The sequence below is a fragment of the Polistes canadensis genome, unplaced genomic scaffold (assembly GCF_001313835.1).
Source record: "Polistes canadensis isolate GaletaPanama2010 unplaced genomic scaffold, ASM131383v1 scaffold_244, whole genome shotgun sequence".
NCBI classification, from domain to species: Eukaryota; Metazoa; Arthropoda; class Insecta; order Hymenoptera; family Vespidae; genus Polistes; species Polistes canadensis.
The window spans coordinates 1-17,500 of NW_014569791.1; the positions used below are offsets into that span (position 1 = coordinate 1).

Here is a 17,500-nt window from a genome sequence, read left to right on the forward strand (position 1 = left end):
TCATATTTTTGGAACGGTCTTGACAATATTTTTTATAGTGAAAGTCTTAAAATTTCAATAAAACCTGTTGATGCGACTGATGCCTTAATCGGTACTCCAGTGAATAGTAGTGAATCGAAAAATGCCCTTACGGGTGATATCGAGATTCTTTATTAATGGGAAGGAGAATAGGAAAAATAAAACACAATAACGACTTTATTTGAGCCCAGTCAGTACTAAAAAGTACGCTTTATTTGGCTCGTCAGGGAAAAGCCTTTCGGCATAAAAACCCTGGTTGAAACGATGAAGAAGAATCCACAAAGCAGTATAATTCTGACCAAGTGCAGGACCGCCTCTGTCCCTTGTCGCCGTCCGAACTTAGATGATATGGTATTGCGCAATACAAAGAATTCTCCTTGAAGTAGTTCTCGCAAGTCTTAGCTAGATGAATCTCGAGCGATGAATTCAGAGTGACAACAGGCGCAAAACGCGCTGGCTTTTATACCAAAAAGCGATGCAATGCTGCACCAATCACCGAAAAGTCCGWGCATAACGCGGCTGTCGATACATATGATTGGCGTAATAAATGTAGTGGGAGAACRCGAGCTAGAATAAAGAAAGAGCCCTTGCAAGCATCTTAGCGCTACCGTGGTTACCACTAAAAATAACGATATTGCTGTGTCGCACGCGTCTCACGCCTTAGTAGGGCCGTACACGCCTAGGTGCTTCGCCCTACTCACTCGTTGCGTGGGATACGCAACAAAACCTTTTTTAAATTAAAGTACAATCTTTGCCCTATAAATAGACTACCTTTTGAGCTACAAATCTCGCGTATTTAATACTTAAAAATCCAGTGAATGAAATTCTGTTAAGTTCATATATTTCACACACATCTGCTTTATCTCTGGAACGTTTTTTTTTTCATCAAAATTTTTATTTTTAGAAGGAACGAATTATAATGAACTTTATGTTTAACTAAAGTGCACTCTTTTTCCTACACGTACAATACTTATTCGAGCTAATGGTCGATTTGCAAATTCTTATAAAATGTCAAAGAATGCAATGCTGAAAACAGTGCATCTTTGCACTTCATTTGAAATGTTTAGGTAAAAATTTTTTATAGATAGAGTTAATAGATTTAAATTAATTTTAAATTAGATGTTAGTACACATTTTAAATATTAAACAATTTCGATGTGACATTTTTTCGATTAGAATTTATCCCTCTAAAGTAATCACTGCACAGGGACTTTAAAACAGATGTACATTTGTTTAAACAATTACATAAAAATTGATATAATGCTAAAATCAGATCGTTGTAATCTTAAATTTTATCCATTAGATGAATTATTCCGTTTAATRCACATGCGCAACGTTCGGAAAGTCATATAAACAACTTTCAATAGAAGTATTTTCATAGAAGAGCGAGTGCTAGTCTCAAGGTGCATTTCGAAGAAGACGGATCACAGAACATATACTTGTAGCTTTTTAACAACAATATACATTTTTATTGATTATATAACTAATATTTTAATTCTCTAATACACTCTTTTTATATTTCAGTGTTTTTTAACACATATGTAATTGTTTAAATATTACATGCCAATTAACGTACTATAAATAGAACATAATTTTAATATATTTTTATTTTATGTTTCTTTAGATGACTTTTTTAAACCTAATTTCTTTACTGAGCTGATACATTAACATTAATTTTACCGATAACTTATATTGTTTTTTAATCAATTTTCTTTTAGACTTCGGCATGTAAACGTCGAAGAGTGGTAGTCGCGAATGAGTGAAATTCTTAGGGCGAAGACTGAGAGTGATGTTCTTTAAAAAACATTCTTGATTAGATTATATTATATCTTCTCAATTTAATTCGGATGTGGACATCCTTAGGATGCACATCCCTCGTGGGTCTTCGGAAGCGGTTACCTCCTCCTGGTTAGACCCGGGCAATGGATATTACTTTCCGTGTTATGTTTATCATATTTTTATATACTATACATTACATTACAAGTAATATCAAGCTAAAGACCGCTTATTATAAACATTATAATGATAATTAGTTTCTTTCATTTTCCTAATCAATATCATATTATAATTCATTTCATTGTATTTCCTTTATTACTACTTTCATATTTTATTCCAAATTAAAATACTCGATTTATTTTATAGGAACACTAATATTGTGCATTCTWTCAGTCGTTTTTGATGTGCAGTGCGGTCGGTAAGCACGTCTCGGCCGCGTTCGCGTTCGTGGTCGCGATAAATAACTTTTTTATAGWTTTTTRTTTTCGTTATCGTCTACTGGTCATCGTCATCTTAAGGGTAGGAGACCCATCAGGCATTCATCACTGAAGACTACATGTAAGTAGAATTTTCTATCAAACATTTGGAGAATAATTTTAATGGTTTCATATTGTGACAAAGATATTCATCGTTCTTTTCCTTTTTCTGTTTCAACTTATTTTTTTTTTTTTTATTCTTTTCTCTATTGTTGATGCAATCCACCACAACACAATATTTCACCATTACGAACAAAACATGTATAGAGCTTCGTTATTACACCTTTCAATGTTCATTTCCCCATATGTGGGGAATATCACCAAATGGTGATTGGATCATCATTTACCTCCTAAATATAACTTAATATTAAAATATCATCCTTAACAAAAGCTTAGCAATTTTTCATCACGAACTCTTGTGGATCGTTGAGTATACAATTATTATTATATTAAAAATAACGTAATGTCCTATCTGTTCTACGCTGATTGGACAGATCTATAATAGAGACTCTTTCCATATTATGCTTCTAATTCATTTTTTGTTCGTATTTGTCGCTAAAGTCGCACACGCTTTTAGAAAAAATAATGAGAAACTTGATATGTTGTGCAATGAAGCAATTGTAGCAATTGTTGGTCATTTCTCCTTCGTGAACGTGTATAATATATTGTTTATTTACTTATAAATATAAATCTCTCCGGTATGAACTCTAATATATCATTTATATCATTTCTACACAATTATTTTGTGTTAGAAATAAATTCAAAAGTCATAATCCATGTTATTATTTATTGTAGTACAATAATGATTATTCTAATGAATTTATGATACATGTTTTTTATTTAGATAAAGCAGAATGAAATTAACACAAGCATTAAGAAAATATCATTTGGGTAGATTAACTAGAACAATATGGCATCAACAACGTGAAAGAATACCTATAGATAATAATGTGGAGAGTAAATTGTCAGCATTGAACGTAAAGATTATAGATCCCATTGATATACTTCAACCAAAAAAAGAATTCGTAAAGTATTTATTATGTGCATAACAGATTTATTTCAATATATTCTATTTTTTTTAAATATTTTTATTGATTCATAAGATTTAAATATTTTAATTAATCAAAGGATAAAGATACCAGAACCTTTTATTAAAGTATTAAAATTTGACAATACCCATCCTGATTGGAAAGATGAAGTTTGTTTAAACTATAAGGATCACAATGTTCTACAACATGGCTTATCTCAAGCACAACTATTGTTAAAAACCATTCTTATTAAAAATGAACTTCCACAACAAATTGAAGAAAAAGAAATTTATATTTCAGAAGATATACACCGTTTAGTTAAAAGGTGTTATTTCTTTATATATAATCAAATTCTATATAATATTTATTTAAATATTTATTTTAATAATAAATTTCTATATATAAAGAACAATTTACACCTCCAATATATTCGATGCGCATCAAGAATTGTTACCGAAAAGAAAGGATCCAGACAGACCAGCATGGAATTTTCCTAGATACTATGGTGTGACAGATATTAGAAAAACGTAAATGATCATTTTTATAGAAATATATTTTTGTTGCATTTCAAAGAAGTACCAATATATCTCTACCAATTAATTAATATATTATAAATGAATGAAATTATCTCTCTTTTATAGGCATAATTTATTCAAGAAACTACTTCAAATTTGTGAATGTGTATGTGGTCCAGAGATTGTACAAACTCGTTCTGTCTTTCATAATGGAGTTGCGTGTATTTCAATAGGTATATTAATTTCTTATTTCTTACTGTACGTAGAACTTATATATATTAAAAACAATCTATTATATTTTAGAAAAGGAATCAAAGTTATTGCAATTTGCATTAACATTTGATTTAGCTCTTGTATCAACAGAGCCTTTAAAAAAGATAGAAGATCAAAATGCTTATACAGAATTAGATTTTCCAAGTATATACCCGTTTTATCCAACAGTTAGCTTGGAAAAAACGAATATTTATAAAACCGAAGATCTATATCGTAAGTAATACTTTGTTTTTCTTTAAATTTGCTTTAATAGAGATTTACACTTTGATTACAATATATTATATAATAGCTGTTGAGGCGACATCACCCTGGTTGAATGTTCATACCATATTTATAAGCCATAATCCAGAAGAAGTAAAAAATCTTTCTGAACTACCAGTAGTTGAGGATCAAATACTTGCACGTTCTATGATAAAATCATTTACTGCAGCTGCAAGTAATGCACGTCAAAAATATGGATCTGATGTTAAACATTTACCAGAACCAATAATTGTGCAATGTATTGAATCAAATGGGAAACAATTTCATTTTTCAGTATTTCAACTTAATACACTAGCCATAAATAAAACAGAAGGTATTCGAAATTTTTGGTGGTCTAGTCCAATATTACAGTTATATGAAGAGGCATGTTATAAGACTGGTAAGCCCATTCTTACTGGCTATAATCCTGAAGTTGTGAAAAAACTATTTGCATTTTATAAAAATACCTAGTTTAATAAATAAATGATTTTTATTAAACACGAAAAATATATATGTATTATTATGTAGTATTTAGAAGTGTTTTAAAAAGAGTTGTTATTGGAATAGTAACTTCAACTTCTTTAGGCTTTACCAAAAGCCGATGATCTTGTGATGGTTTTATTAAATTTTCTGCAGACGGATAAGGTTTACAATAAAAATACGTATGTTGCAATGCCTAAAATATAGAATAATAACATAATATAATTTGGTTATACTTATTAATTTTCTTCGAGAAACAATGATATATAAATCAATTAACCTCTTTAGCAGAAAGACGGTTTGATGAATTATATATAAGAATTTGTTTTATTAAATCAATAGTTTCTGGTTCTGCATCCTGTACAATAATTTCCCATGTTGTACCTTTATTATATGGAAACGTTATTTTATTGTAATCAGGTAGTGTACTCAATTCTGGCCATGACTCAGTAGTAGGAGATCCTAAATATTTTAATACTATTGCCAATTGTTCAATATCTGTTTCTCCCTGTAATTTATTTATAAATATATTTATATGTAAATGTATAAAACAGATCGACTTACTGGAAACAAGGGTGAATTATTATACATTTCACCAAAAATACAACCAACAGACCACATATCAATAGCTACAGTATAATATTTTGCTCCATATAATAATTCAGGAGCTCTATACCATCTTGTAGCAACTTGGTGAGAATATGGTTTAGAAATGCCCTCCCACAATAATCTTCCTAATCCAAAATCAGCTATTTTTAAAATACCTTCATTATTGATTAATAAGTTAGCAGGTTTTAAATCCTGCAAAAAGAATATAAATGAATATTGTTAAATATATTTATTTTTTAAAGTAATTTTTAAAAATTATGTATATATAATAATATACCCTATGTATTATATTCTTCTCATGTACATATGCAACGCCCTCTAAAAGCATTTTCATATATATTTTTATTTGTGGTATTGTTAATGAAATATTATTATCCTTCAATATTTCCCATAATCCTGTAGGCATATACTCAAAAACCATTATATAATCTAAACCCAATGGAAAAGAATCTAATAGTTCTATAACCTTTAATAACATAATTTATGTTTAATAATTTTAAATAATTAATGATAATATAAAATAAAATATTGTAAAAAGAGAGAACATTGTGTCATACATAAGGATGTTTTAACTGTTGAAGCGTTTTAATTTCTCTTATGACTGATACAGGTATGCCTTCCTCTACCTTTTTTAAAAGTACCCTTTTTAATGCAACTTCTTGTTTGATAAATCTATGATGTCCTTTTAAAACTAATCCTTGAGCACCTTCACCAATTTTACCCAAAATAATATATTTATCCATAATAAAGCTTTAATTATTATTATATATATATATATATATATATATATATGCATAAACTTAATTATATATATTTATTATTCTTCATTGTAATAAATTTCCATAGGAATGTGAAAGTTTTATTTTATTAAATATTGAAAATCAAAAACATTCTCACACTGCTACGTAGTCAATCAAAATAAAGCAGGCTGACAACCTATGTCCTTTGAAATTTAGAAAACACTAGACGCATATACGCATATGTATATATTACGCGCAGTTTTTAATTAAGCGCCGTCTTTATCATCTAATTACAAGGTGTATATCAATTATTGTGTGTTATTATTTTGTCTATATTACCATTGTCTATATGGTTGGTTATTCTGTAAGAAATCATTTGTACAATAATCTTCAAATAATTTTAGGTTAAAGTTTAATTGACGTGAAGTATTTTAAGAAGTTGTGCGATTTTACGGAAATTATATATAAATGTAGAAAATTTTTCTGTATTCTACAGAATAATTTTTGTATTGAAATATATTTTTTTCAAAATGCCATATGCAAATCAACCATCTGTGCACATATCAGATTTAACCGAAGAAAATGTAAAATTTCAGGTAGAAGACACAGAATTAAGGTACAATATATTAATATTTATTTTTAATAATTTCAGTATGAAGTTTTTATAATTACTCGTTTTAATATTCAGACCCTATGGCTTTTTAAAATACGATTGTCCTGTAAACTTACGTAGAGTTAACTTAAGAAATTTTTGTTTACCAAGTTTTTTACCATTTGTTCTAGTTTTCTTCACAACTTTAATACAATTAAATAATCGATATTCTTAGAAAATGCGTAATTTAATTTCTTTTTTAACAACAATTCTTTGACTCAACTTTAACAATAAGTAAGTTTACAGGGCTATCATATTTAAAAAGCCATCAGGCACTAATATCAAAACTAATTACTGTTTCTTGTTTATTAACAAGATATTATTAACAAGATATTATTAATAAAATAATTAATTTTAGTAATTATTTTTTAATTGAATTAAAGTGTAGCAAATAGTATGAGAAGAGTATTTATTGCTGAAACACCAACAATGGCTATTGATTGGATACAATTAGAAGCAAATTCAACAGTTTTAAGTGATGAATTTTTAGCACACAGAATAGGAATGATACCTTTAATCAGCGATGATGTGCGTAATTTAATACAAAATTATACATTTTCTTTTTATTTTTATTTGATACATATATAAAGTAATATTTACCATGCAGAATAAATAAAGTCAGTATTCGTATTGGTGGTCTAGGTTGTTGACAGGATACAATACACCAGAGATTGTCAATGTATGGATTTTTGTCCTGAATGTAGCGTCGAATTTACTCTTGACGTGAAATGTACAGAAGATCAAACAAGGCATGTTACAACCGCTGATTTTAAATCAAGTGATCCGAGAGTATTACCTGTTACATCTAGACATAGAGAAGATGATGCTAGTGAATATGGAGAAACTGATGGTTAATATTTAATATTATTCATGTATTGAAACTTGTGGATAACTTGGAGATGAAACAAAAAATTATTTTTTATTGTTTAATAGAAATTTTGATCGTAAAATTACGAAAGGGACAAGAATTAAAACTTAGAGCTTATGCAAAGAAAGGATTTGGAAAGGAGCATGCAAAATGGAATCCAACCGCTGGTGTTAGTTTTGAATATGATCCAGATAATTCAATGAGGCACACTTTGTTTCCAAAACCAGATGAATGGCCAAAATCAGAATATAGTGAACTAGAGGAAGATCAATGTAAGTATTATGTTTATATAATATTTTTGGTTGCTATTTTTATATTTGTACTTTTTTCTTTTTTTAGATGAAGCACCTTTCAATTGGGAGGCAAAACCAAATAAATATTATTTTAATGTAGAAAGTAGTGGAGCATTAAAACCAGAAAATATTGTAATGATGGGTATTGCTGCATTAAAAAACAAATTATCAAATTTACAGACTCAATTGAGTCATGAAGTACAAAGCGATGCTTTAAGTATTCACCATTAAATAAATTCATTAAATAGTTATAATGTTTTTTCTTATCAGTGTCAAAAATTATTTCATCTGTGCTTATGACAAGTAATAATACAAATGTTAGAAATTATTCGTTGCAATAAATTCCTCAACCATTTCCGAATTTTAACGAAACATACGAAGTTAATTAAAATAGCTCTTCTGAAAGAAATTATTTATTATTCAATTGCCAAAAGAAATGATGTGATTTAATGATATTAATCTTTATTATTTGGGAAATTTATTATAAATATAAAAAGCTATGACTGAACTCTTTAAGTGCTTTGATAATTAAATTTAAGATTTTTTAAAAAGTGGAGTTAATCACTTTGTGTTATGAACGACTCATATATGGTATACGTGTGTACGTGTATACTATAATGTGTAATGGCCTACGTAAAATTCCAAAATCCCCAAATGGAGATCGTGGTAGCTAACGGCTATATAATAGCCATAACTATAATTAATAACCCATATATAGCCATATATATTAGAGCTACAGTTATATTAATAGCCCATACCAATAGGCCCATTTTAATAAAAAAAAAATGTTAATCCGCCATAGTGATTTTTTGTTTTCATTATTTTTTGTTTTGGTCAAGTTTTAAACAGTTCTCCTTTACTTGTGCTCCCGCTCAAATCTAGGGAATTTTAGAGTTAGTATATTGAAGGTTATTTTACGGGTCAAGATTAGAGACTCTGCTCCAAAATAAATGAATGTTTTTATTTTGTGCGTTCAGTGATTGAATTATATTTAATCATTTTTATTTTTATATTAGACTAAGAATAAGCAGACCTTTATAATTTTTAAGTGCATAATGTATATCAAACAGGTATAACAAAAATATTTATTGTTTTATTATAGAGGTTATCATATCATATAAGTATAAATATTAAATAAATTAATGTGATTTTTGTGTGTGATATTGCTTTTATAATATCTCAATAATTAATACTTTTTTGATAACATTACATTATAATATATAGAATTAAATTAAACATTTTTTGGTCTTAGGTGATTATACAGGGATTTAAATCATATCGTGAACAAACAGTGGTCGAACCATTTGATTCTAGGCATAATGTAGTTGGTACGTATATTTTGTATGCTTATGGAAATAATTTATTAAAGATTGTTTATTTCGTGTATAATTCTTTTAAAGTTGGAAGAAATGGATCTGGGAAGAGTAATTTCTTCTATGCAATTCAGTTTGTTTTGAGCGATGAATTTTCTCACCTCAGATCTGAACAGAGACAAGCTTTACTCCATGAAGGTACTGGACCCCGTGTTATTTCTGCTCATGTGGAAATTATATTTGATAATTCTGATGGAAGGTTACCGGTATGAGTTATCAAATTATTTTATACAATAATAATTTAAATATAAATATGACATATGACGACTTATTTGTTATTAGATCGATAAAGATGAAGTTTATTTGAGGAGAGTAATCGGATCAAAAAAGGATCAGTATTTTCTTAACAAAAAAATTGTTACTAGAAATGACGTAATGAATTTGTTAGAGTCTGCAGGTTTCTCAAGGTCAAATCCATATTACATTGTTAAGCAAGGAAAGGTTTATCTCACTATTATATAAATTTATATTACAATTCGTTTACTTCAAAAATGATATTAAAAATGATTACGTGTTTTTACATAGATAAATCAAATGGCGACAGCTCCAGATTCACAAAGATTAAAGCTTTTAAGAGAAGTTGCTGGTACAAGAGTATACGATGATAGAAGAGAAGAATCCAAATCTATATTGAAAGAAACAGAAGGAAAGCTTGAAAAAATAGAAGATTTTTTACGTACTATAGGTAAAATGTTTGTAATTATACACACATGGGGTCTTAAATTTAAATAGCCAAAAGAAGAAAAAATGTATCATATAAAGTTTATCAGAAAACGCATTGCTACAAGATTATGAATAAATTTAGTTTACATGAAATGTGACTAATTACGCATTTTCCATTAAAGATAGGATTTTCTTCTCGACATTAAATGCACATTTTAAAAAGCTGTCCGTGTACTCAAATACGAGTGTAATATCGATTAAAAAAACAGAGTAATTAATAATACAACGTAGTTCGTGTGAGAATTTTTTAATTGAATTAATTTCAATGAGACTTACTAATGAACTAATCTCAATGGTCTTACAATTAGCTAATTCATCCTGTATATGTACATATTTATTTTGTTGCACTTTAGAGGAACGATTAAAGACTTTAGAAGAAGAAAAAGAGGAATTAAAGGAGTATCAGCGTTGGGATAAACAGCGGCGCTGTTTAGAATATACGATTCATGAACGCGAACTCAAGGAGAATAAAAGAAAATTTGAAGAACTCGAAGCATCTCGTGCAAATAGTGGCGCTGAACAAGCAAGATTAGGTGCAGAAGCAAAAACTGCACAAGAAATGGTACGAGCAGCTACTAAACGTCTGAAAGAAGCTAAGAAAGAAGTACAAACGGCTAAGGAAGAAAGGGATACCCTAAGGTAAATAAACAATCTATTTCTATATATATATATATATATATATAAATAGTCGTTTAGAAAAATATTCGGACACCATGTATGAACGTGCTTTTTCTATTAACTGCTATTATAATTATGCAGCGCTGAACAACAACAGCTATTAAAAGAAAAAACAAAATTAACATTAACTATTAATGATTTATTGGAAGAGGTTAAGGGTGATAATGATAGTAGAAAACGGGCACAACAAGAATTAGAAAAATTGAAAGTAAACATCGCAGCACGTGAGTCAGAATTAGAAGGAATTAAACCGGAGGTATTCAAATCATTATTTATGAATTCGTTTTTCTTGTGCTTATTACAACATAAATTGATTTATTTTGACAGTATGAAGAAATGAAACGTGTTGAAGAAGAGTGTACAAGAGAGTTGCAACTTAAAGAACAAAAGAGAAAAGAACTTTATGCTAAACAAGGGCGTGGTAATCAATTTACTAGTAGGGTAATGAAAACTGTCAATTGCCAAAATTAGAGATATACTATAAATTTGTTTGAATTTATAAATAATATATTGTAATATTGTTTGTTATAGGACGAAAGAGATAAATGGATACAAAATGAGCTTAAGCAATTGGCCAAACAAATAAAAGATAAAGAAGAACACCAAAAGAAAATAAGTGAGGATTTAAAAAAGGATGCAGAAAAGCAAATTGCCTTAGAAAAAAAGATAGAAGAACATACACGTGAAATGGATAGACAACGTGCATCGATAGATGATCATAATAAACAATATTATGAATTAACGAAAGCTAAGGATCAATGTCAAGCAACGAGAAAAGAACAGTTTGTGCATTATTATATTAATATTTCATTTAATAATATGTATAATATAACTAAGTAATGTTATAGGTATCGTCAAGAAAGCGTATTACAACTAAATTTGTCAGGATTAAAAGAAGATTTAGCAAAAGCTGATCAAAGTTTACGTTCTATGGCTGGAAAACCTATTCTTAATGGCAGAGATAGTGTACGAAAAGTACTTGATACATTCCGGCAAGTTACTATCTTGTTATATTTTCTTTTTTTCTTTTTTACTCATTTTTTGATAATCTGTGAAAATATAATAAATATATATTAATTGTAATATATAATACACAAAACGTATGTCTTATAGTGGGCGTAATGATATGGCCCATGAGGTAAGTAGTTACTATGGGCCAGTGATAGAAAACTTTAATTGCGACAAAAGTGTTTATATGGCTGTAGAGGTAACAGCTGGAAATCGATTGTTCCATCACATTGTAGAAACAGATAAGTTTGGCACTAAAATTCTAAAAGAAATGAATAATCAACGTCTTCCTGGAGAAGTTACGTTTATGCCTTTAAATCGTCTTCATATTAAAAATATAGATTATCCTAATACTTCGGATGCGATACCAATGATATCTCGTTTGAATTATGATCCTAAATATGATAAAGCATTAAGGTAAGAACATAGGAATTGTGTGTAAGTTTTCTATAAAAATTATATAAATTTTGTGCATAACTTAATATGTTAATGTTTTTAATTAATCCAGGTACATTTTTGGGAAAACATTAATTTGTCGTAATCTAGAAGCAGCAACGAATCTCGCTCGAACATCTGGCTTGGACTGTGTAACACTTGAAGGTGATCAAGTATCATCGAAAGGTTCTTTAACTGGTGGATATTTTAATACCTTAAGATCACGACTTGAGATACAAAAAACTCGATCAGAATTAATGGCACAGATTTCTACTCTTGAAAGTCAATTATCAACTCTTAAAGAAGAAATAAGAAAGGCTGACCAAAATATTAGTTCTTATGTCAGTGAAATGCAACGTACAGAGACGAAAAATAGTAAAGCCAAGTTAGTAGATATTTGATTTTAATATATGATGTGAGATTTATTCTTGTTATTAACAATACATATTATTTTAGAGATATATATGATAAAATGAAGGCGGAAATACGTTTGATGAAAGAAGAATTGAGTGCTATTGAAAGATATAGAACACCTAAAGAGAAAAGTCTTGCGCAATGTACTTCAAATTTGGAAGCAATGAGAGCAACAAAAGAAGGTTTAGAAAGTGAATTGCATCAAGAATTAATGGCACAATTATCTGTAGCCGATCAACATCAGGTATAAATTATTAACATAAAATAAATATTAAATAATCGATTTAAATTTGGATTTAATTTATTTAGGTCGATACTTTAAACGACGATATAAGACGATTAACGAAGGACAATAAAGAAGCGTTTGCAAAAAGAATGAGATTGGAGGCAGAGAAAAATAAATTAGAAAATCTTCTAACAAATAATTTAGTTAGAAGAAAAGATGAATTAGTACAAGCTTTGCAAGAAATATCAGTAGAAGATCGACAACGTCAGCTCGATTCATCAAAAACTCAATTAGCAGATATTGAGAAAAGGCTTGTGAAAGTTAATGCAGACTTTAAAGCTCAAAATGAAAAAGTAACTAATGCTATGAAAAAGGTAAATACGTCGTATTCAAATATAAATATTATTTCTAGTAGAATAATGTAAACATGATCATTTTCATTTATTTATCTTCTTTATTTACTTTATAATTCAAACATTATGTAAATAAAAATATGAATATTTGTAGCAAAAGGCAGAATCTGCTGAAGTAGAAAAGTGGAAAGTAAAAGAAAAAGAAGCACAGGAAAAAATAGAAGCTGATGCTAAAGATTTAGAAAAATTAGCGAGTAAATTAAATATTTTACAGCAGAAAATAGTAGAGTGTACACAAAAGATCACAGAATTAGGTGCATTACCTAGTCATGAGGCATACACGAAATTTAGTGTTATGTCTACGAAACAATTGTTTAGAGAAATGGAAAAAGCAAACAATCATTTAAAAAAATATAGGTATGGCTTCGTATTGTAAAATATAAAAACAACAATAAAGACATTTTATCCATGATAGTTTTATATGCTTTTTTGCAGTCATGTCAATAAAAAAGCTTTAGATCAGTTCATGTCATTTAGTGATCAAAAAGAAAAATTAGTGAAACGAAAGGAAGAATTAGATCGTGGTGATGAAAAAATAAAAGAGTTGATGTCAGTTCTTGAACAACGCAAATGCGAGGCTATTCAGTTTACATTTAAACAAGTATAGTATATAGTATAGTTTTCATAAGAATAAAAACATTTCTTATAATGTAATTAAATTAAAATCATTAATTTTTTGTTTTGCTTAGGTAAGTAAATATTTCAGTGAAGTATTTAAGAAACTTGTACCATCGGGTACCGCACAGTTAGTTATGAAAACTGCAGATGGTGATGAAGGAGATGACGGTACAACAGAAGCTGCGGATTCTGATCGTTTTATTGGTGTTGGTAAGATGACACTAAAAGTTTACTATTAAAACAAATAAGAGGTATGAAAATCATTGTTATTATTATTGTTTTTTTTTCTATAGGAATACGAGTCTCTTTCACTGGTCACAGGGCTGAAATGCGAGAAATGAATCAATTGTCTGGTGGTCAGAAATCGCTAGTAGCATTGGCTTTAATTTTTGCAATTCAAAAGTGTGATCCTGCACCATTTTATTTATTTGATGAAATAGATCAAGCTTTAGATGCACAACATCGAAAAGCAGTTGCTGATATGATTCATGAACTTAGTTCGGACGCTCAATTTATTACGACAACTTTCAGGTAACATTCTAAATGCATACAACAATAAAATCAGACAGATTTTTATATTTAATATGAAAGAAATTATTTATATGTGTAAGCATATTACAGGCCGGAGTTATTGCAACATGCAAATAAATTTTATGGAGTAAAATTTAGAAATAAAGTATCGCACGTTGAATGTGTTTCGCGAGAAGAAGCAGCAGACTTTGTTGAAGATGATACAACACACGGTTAAGATAACGTCTTTGAATAAAAACTTCATTTCAATACAACTTTTTCGAGTTAAAATATTGATTTTGGAACATGAATCCAAATCATGAATAATAACTCTATTATACTATGTTTCATATTGTGTAAATTTAAATGTTTTGAGCATGTTTAAAAAAAAAATATAATTTCACATTGAATAAAATAATGTAATATAAGGTTTTTTTTAGACGATTGGGGATTTTTAATATAAATCACATTTACAATGAAACAATATTTACAAAAACATTATCTGTTGTGTTTACATTTTATTATTGATAATTGAAAAGTTTTAACAAATATTTTTATTTCTTTCTGATATCATTGCATGTACATCGATGAAAAATGATATACATTGTATGAAGTGTATATTTAAACATAAAAATCGCATATTTTATATAATCATAATGTAATTATTTTTCTTTGCGCTGACGCGTTATACTATCATGCATGTCTGTTACAACTGTTTCTATTAATCCTGGTATTACCACACCATTTACATCAATAAACTTTGCAATTGATTTTGTAACGACACTTTGATTAGTAACCCCTGTAGAAGGACTAGTGACAGATAATACGAGAGTATATCTATCATCATATTTTTTAAGATATGAACTTGCTTCCCATATAAGATCAGGATTATAACCAGAAGGATCTCTGCAATATAAAATAATTAGAAAAATTGTACAGCATAATGATATTTTCAAAATTACCTTTGAATAGCAACAACAAATATGCCTTTTTCTTTATACGTTGTGTAAAGAGTTAAAAGCCCCATCAAAACAAAATATAAAGAGACGCAAACTATTAAAACAGGTTTAGATGCTGGGAATGGATATAAATAATCAAATAGCAATGCGATTATAGCTATTGTTACTGCGATCCCACAGAGTGCCAATCTTCCATCAAGAAGAGTAAAATTTTCTATGTAATTATATTTTTTTGTAAGAACATCCTTAATTGCATCGTCTAATGCATTCTTTACAGCAGATCCATCCCATTTATTAATTTTTATTACCATCTAAAAAATATTCGTCAAATACAAATCTAAGATACATAAGTGTGTGAAGTATTGCATACGTGTGATTACATTTTTTTTTTTTTTTTTTTTTTTTTTTTTTTTTTTTTTTTTTTCGATCCAATCATAAAACACATAGAAATTTTTTTTTTTATTACAAATATTATTATTTTCATTTCTAACGTTATCAAAAATGTGAATTATTCGAATAAAACCAATAAGATTAACCCTTTGAGTGTTGAATNTCATTAACTAATTCTAAGAGGTTAAGCATACAATATTTGTTAATAAAACAAATAGTTATAGTAATATAACTTGTATTATTTATTAAAACACAATATATATTCAAATAACTTACACTATTTTCAACACCGCCCATTTTAATTAATTGGAAGAGAAGGTTTGCATTTAATATAATCTCCCACAATCACTGAATTGTTTCAGCTTTGTAAAACGACAGGAAGCGATATAATCAAAGGATATAGAAGTATATAGAAGTATATAGAAGTTCACAAGTCCATTTTTTCTCCAACCAGATTTATCTTAGTCACTACCGGGATCACCAGTGGGCGAGAGTGGGTACTTAACGCGTAAGGTACTTATAGTATATGATATATATTCTTTGATAATATATACACACAGGTGGATGAACTCTAGCCACCAAGATAGCTCCAAAAGTATGATAGTAACAGAATAGTTTATAGAACGAAAGTTGCATGAAAAATTCGGGAGTATAATATGACATCAGTTTCTTTTTTGCTAGATTTAGTCACATCTGAGATTTAAAGGTTAAGTTTGTTTTTTTTAAATGGAATGCTATGTTTTGGTACTTATTTTTTGATAGCGGTTATCATGGCGAATTCAACGATGTGCAACATTAAAGTATTTGAAGGTCAACGAAGGTCAATTCTGGCGAGCCACGATACAGCTCGTGTTTGCATCAAGGTTGCGTCAGGTTTACCCCTGTGAGTAGGGGGTAGTAGAATACTCTCACAGTATTCCCTGCTTGTCGTAAGAGGCGACTAAAAGGGAAAGGGTGAATGGTGTGTGAATGCTCTCTGATGAGGGACTTGCCTTCCATTATTAAAAGAAATAATTATGGAATTTTGCATGTAGCATGCTGTTTAGTTCAGTTAATACTGTTTAATATACGCATGCAAATTTACTTTAGTGATGCGAGAAAAAAGTGTGCTTCTAAGGGTTCATTCGTGTTATTTCTTTATAAATTTCATATTATATTTCAGGACATCTTAGGTGATAAGACAAATACACAAGATTACCGGTATACACTTTAAGCAGCGATAATATTTGTACATTATACAATGACTCAAGTATGACTTTTCTATATAGTTTGTGTAAATGCGCAACCAAAATTTATAGTAATTGTTTTACAAAATATAACAATACACGTATAGAATATTTATACATATGATAAACAGTAAATAATAATAATATTAATGATAATGTGTGATATATGGTAACTTTTACTAATCATAAGACGATAACTAAAATGAAAAAAATGACTTCTTACTTTATATTATGGCACTAGAATTGTAGATAGCGGAAGACAGTGATTTACATAATAATATTTTTGTAAGAAAGCATACAAATATTAAAAACGAATTTGTGCAGATGTTTATAAATTTAAATTTGATATTTTCCACTAATTTAGACGTATTTCGGTTATAGTGTAAATGACAATACCAACAAAGTTTAAATTGATGGTATAATATTGAAATGTTATAAATTCTATTAGGAAAAGATAAAAATATTGTAAATATCTTATAAAATAAACTTTTTTCAGAGTTCATCCGTAAAACGTTCAATGTCTTGTAACTGGTTTCCATAATCAGTCGCTTCACTACCTA

The 17,500-nt window shown here is 28.7% G+C and overlaps 6 protein-coding genes and 1 long non-coding RNA gene across 9 annotated transcripts in view; 4 read left to right on the forward strand and 3 right to left on the reverse strand.

Annotated features, from left to right (window-relative positions):
• The first annotated feature begins 1,590 nt into the window (after positions 1-1,590).
• On the forward strand, positions 1,591-5,156 carry LOC106790537 (39S ribosomal protein L37, mitochondrial). 2 transcript variants are annotated; one of them, XM_014755513.1, is made up of 7 exons: positions 1,591-2,351; positions 3,114-3,299; positions 3,398-3,622; positions 3,705-3,824; positions 3,939-4,045; positions 4,116-4,298; positions 4,375-5,156. In XM_014755513.1, the coding sequence occupies exons 2-7, from the start codon at positions 3,124-3,126 to the stop codon at positions 4,794-4,796; spliced, it is 1,233 nt and encodes a 410-aa protein (XP_014610999.1). In that variant the 5' UTR covers positions 1,591-2,351; positions 3,114-3,123; the 3' UTR covers positions 4,797-5,156. The 2 variants fall into 2 exon arrangements, with proteins under 2 accessions (XP_014610999.1, XP_014610998.1); XM_014755512.1 differs by lacking the exon at positions 1,591-2,351 and adding an exon at positions 2,831-2,967.
• LOC106790538 (cyclin-dependent kinase 20-like) lies at positions 4,802-6,159 on the reverse strand. The gene is made up of 5 exons (XM_014755514.1): positions 5,972-6,159; positions 5,692-5,880; positions 5,370-5,606; positions 5,086-5,313; positions 4,802-5,001 (listed from the first exon to the last, which is right to left on the reverse strand). The coding sequence occupies exons 1-5, from the start codon at positions 6,155-6,157 to the stop codon at positions 4,846-4,848; spliced, it is 996 nt and encodes a 331-aa protein (XP_014611000.1). The 5' UTR covers positions 6,158-6,159; the 3' UTR covers positions 4,802-4,845.
• A 183-nt stretch (positions 6,160-6,342) lies between these two features.
• LOC106790530 (DNA-directed RNA polymerase II subunit RPB3) lies at positions 6,343-8,333 on the forward strand. 2 transcript variants are annotated; one of them, XM_014755506.1, is made up of 6 exons: positions 6,343-6,451; positions 6,559-6,770; positions 7,190-7,334; positions 7,449-7,656; positions 7,740-7,946; positions 8,014-8,333. In XM_014755506.1, exons 2-6 carry the CDS (start codon positions 6,685-6,687, stop codon positions 8,196-8,198), a joined length of 831 nt encoding a protein of 276 aa, XP_014610992.1. In that variant the 5' UTR covers positions 6,343-6,451; positions 6,559-6,684; the 3' UTR covers positions 8,199-8,333. The 2 variants fall into 2 exon arrangements, with proteins under 2 accessions (XP_014610992.1, XP_014610993.1); XM_014755507.1 differs by lacking the exon at positions 6,343-6,451 and having other exon boundaries at positions 6,494-6,770; positions 7,195-7,334.
• A 515-nt stretch (positions 8,334-8,848) lies between these two features.
• Positions 8,849-14,859, forward strand: LOC106790532 (structural maintenance of chromosomes protein 3). Its single transcript, XM_014755509.1, has 19 exons — positions 8,849-9,037; positions 9,220-9,295; positions 9,368-9,546; positions 9,623-9,781; positions 9,866-10,025; positions 10,417-10,702; positions 10,823-10,997; positions 11,069-11,182; positions 11,273-11,523; positions 11,590-11,733; positions 11,855-12,166; positions 12,258-12,569; positions 12,641-12,842; positions 12,908-13,198; positions 13,332-13,594; positions 13,673-13,838; positions 13,927-14,065; positions 14,149-14,386; positions 14,477-14,859. The coding sequence occupies exons 1-19, from the start codon at positions 9,023-9,025 to the stop codon at positions 14,601-14,603; spliced, it is 3,609 nt and encodes a 1,202-aa protein (XP_014610995.1). The 5' UTR covers positions 8,849-9,022; the 3' UTR covers positions 14,604-14,859.
• Positions 14,860-14,864: 5 nt separating this feature from the next.
• LOC106790534 (probable signal peptidase complex subunit 2) lies at positions 14,865-16,200 on the reverse strand. The gene is made up of 3 exons (XM_014755511.1): positions 15,991-16,200; positions 15,328-15,635; positions 14,865-15,271 (listed from the first exon to the last, which is right to left on the reverse strand). Exons 1-3 carry the CDS (start codon positions 16,009-16,011, stop codon positions 15,028-15,030), a joined length of 573 nt encoding a protein of 190 aa, XP_014610997.1. The 5' UTR covers positions 16,012-16,200; the 3' UTR covers positions 14,865-15,027.
• Positions 16,197-17,451, forward strand: LOC106790536. Its single transcript, XR_001382085.1, has 2 exons — positions 16,197-16,227; positions 16,477-17,451. It is a non-coding gene; the product is annotated as an uncharacterized LOC106790536 (long non-coding RNA).
• The window catches only part of LOC106790533 (reticulocalbin-2), a 1,997-nt gene continuing 1,347 nt past the window's right edge, over positions 16,851-17,500 (reverse strand). Inside the window, exon 4 of the mRNA XM_014755510.1 lies at positions 16,851-17,500. This exon is cut by the window's right edge and continues 104 nt beyond it. Within this exon, the coding sequence (XP_014610996.1) occupies positions 17,433-17,500 (68 nt within the window). The 3' untranslated portion in view covers positions 16,851-17,432.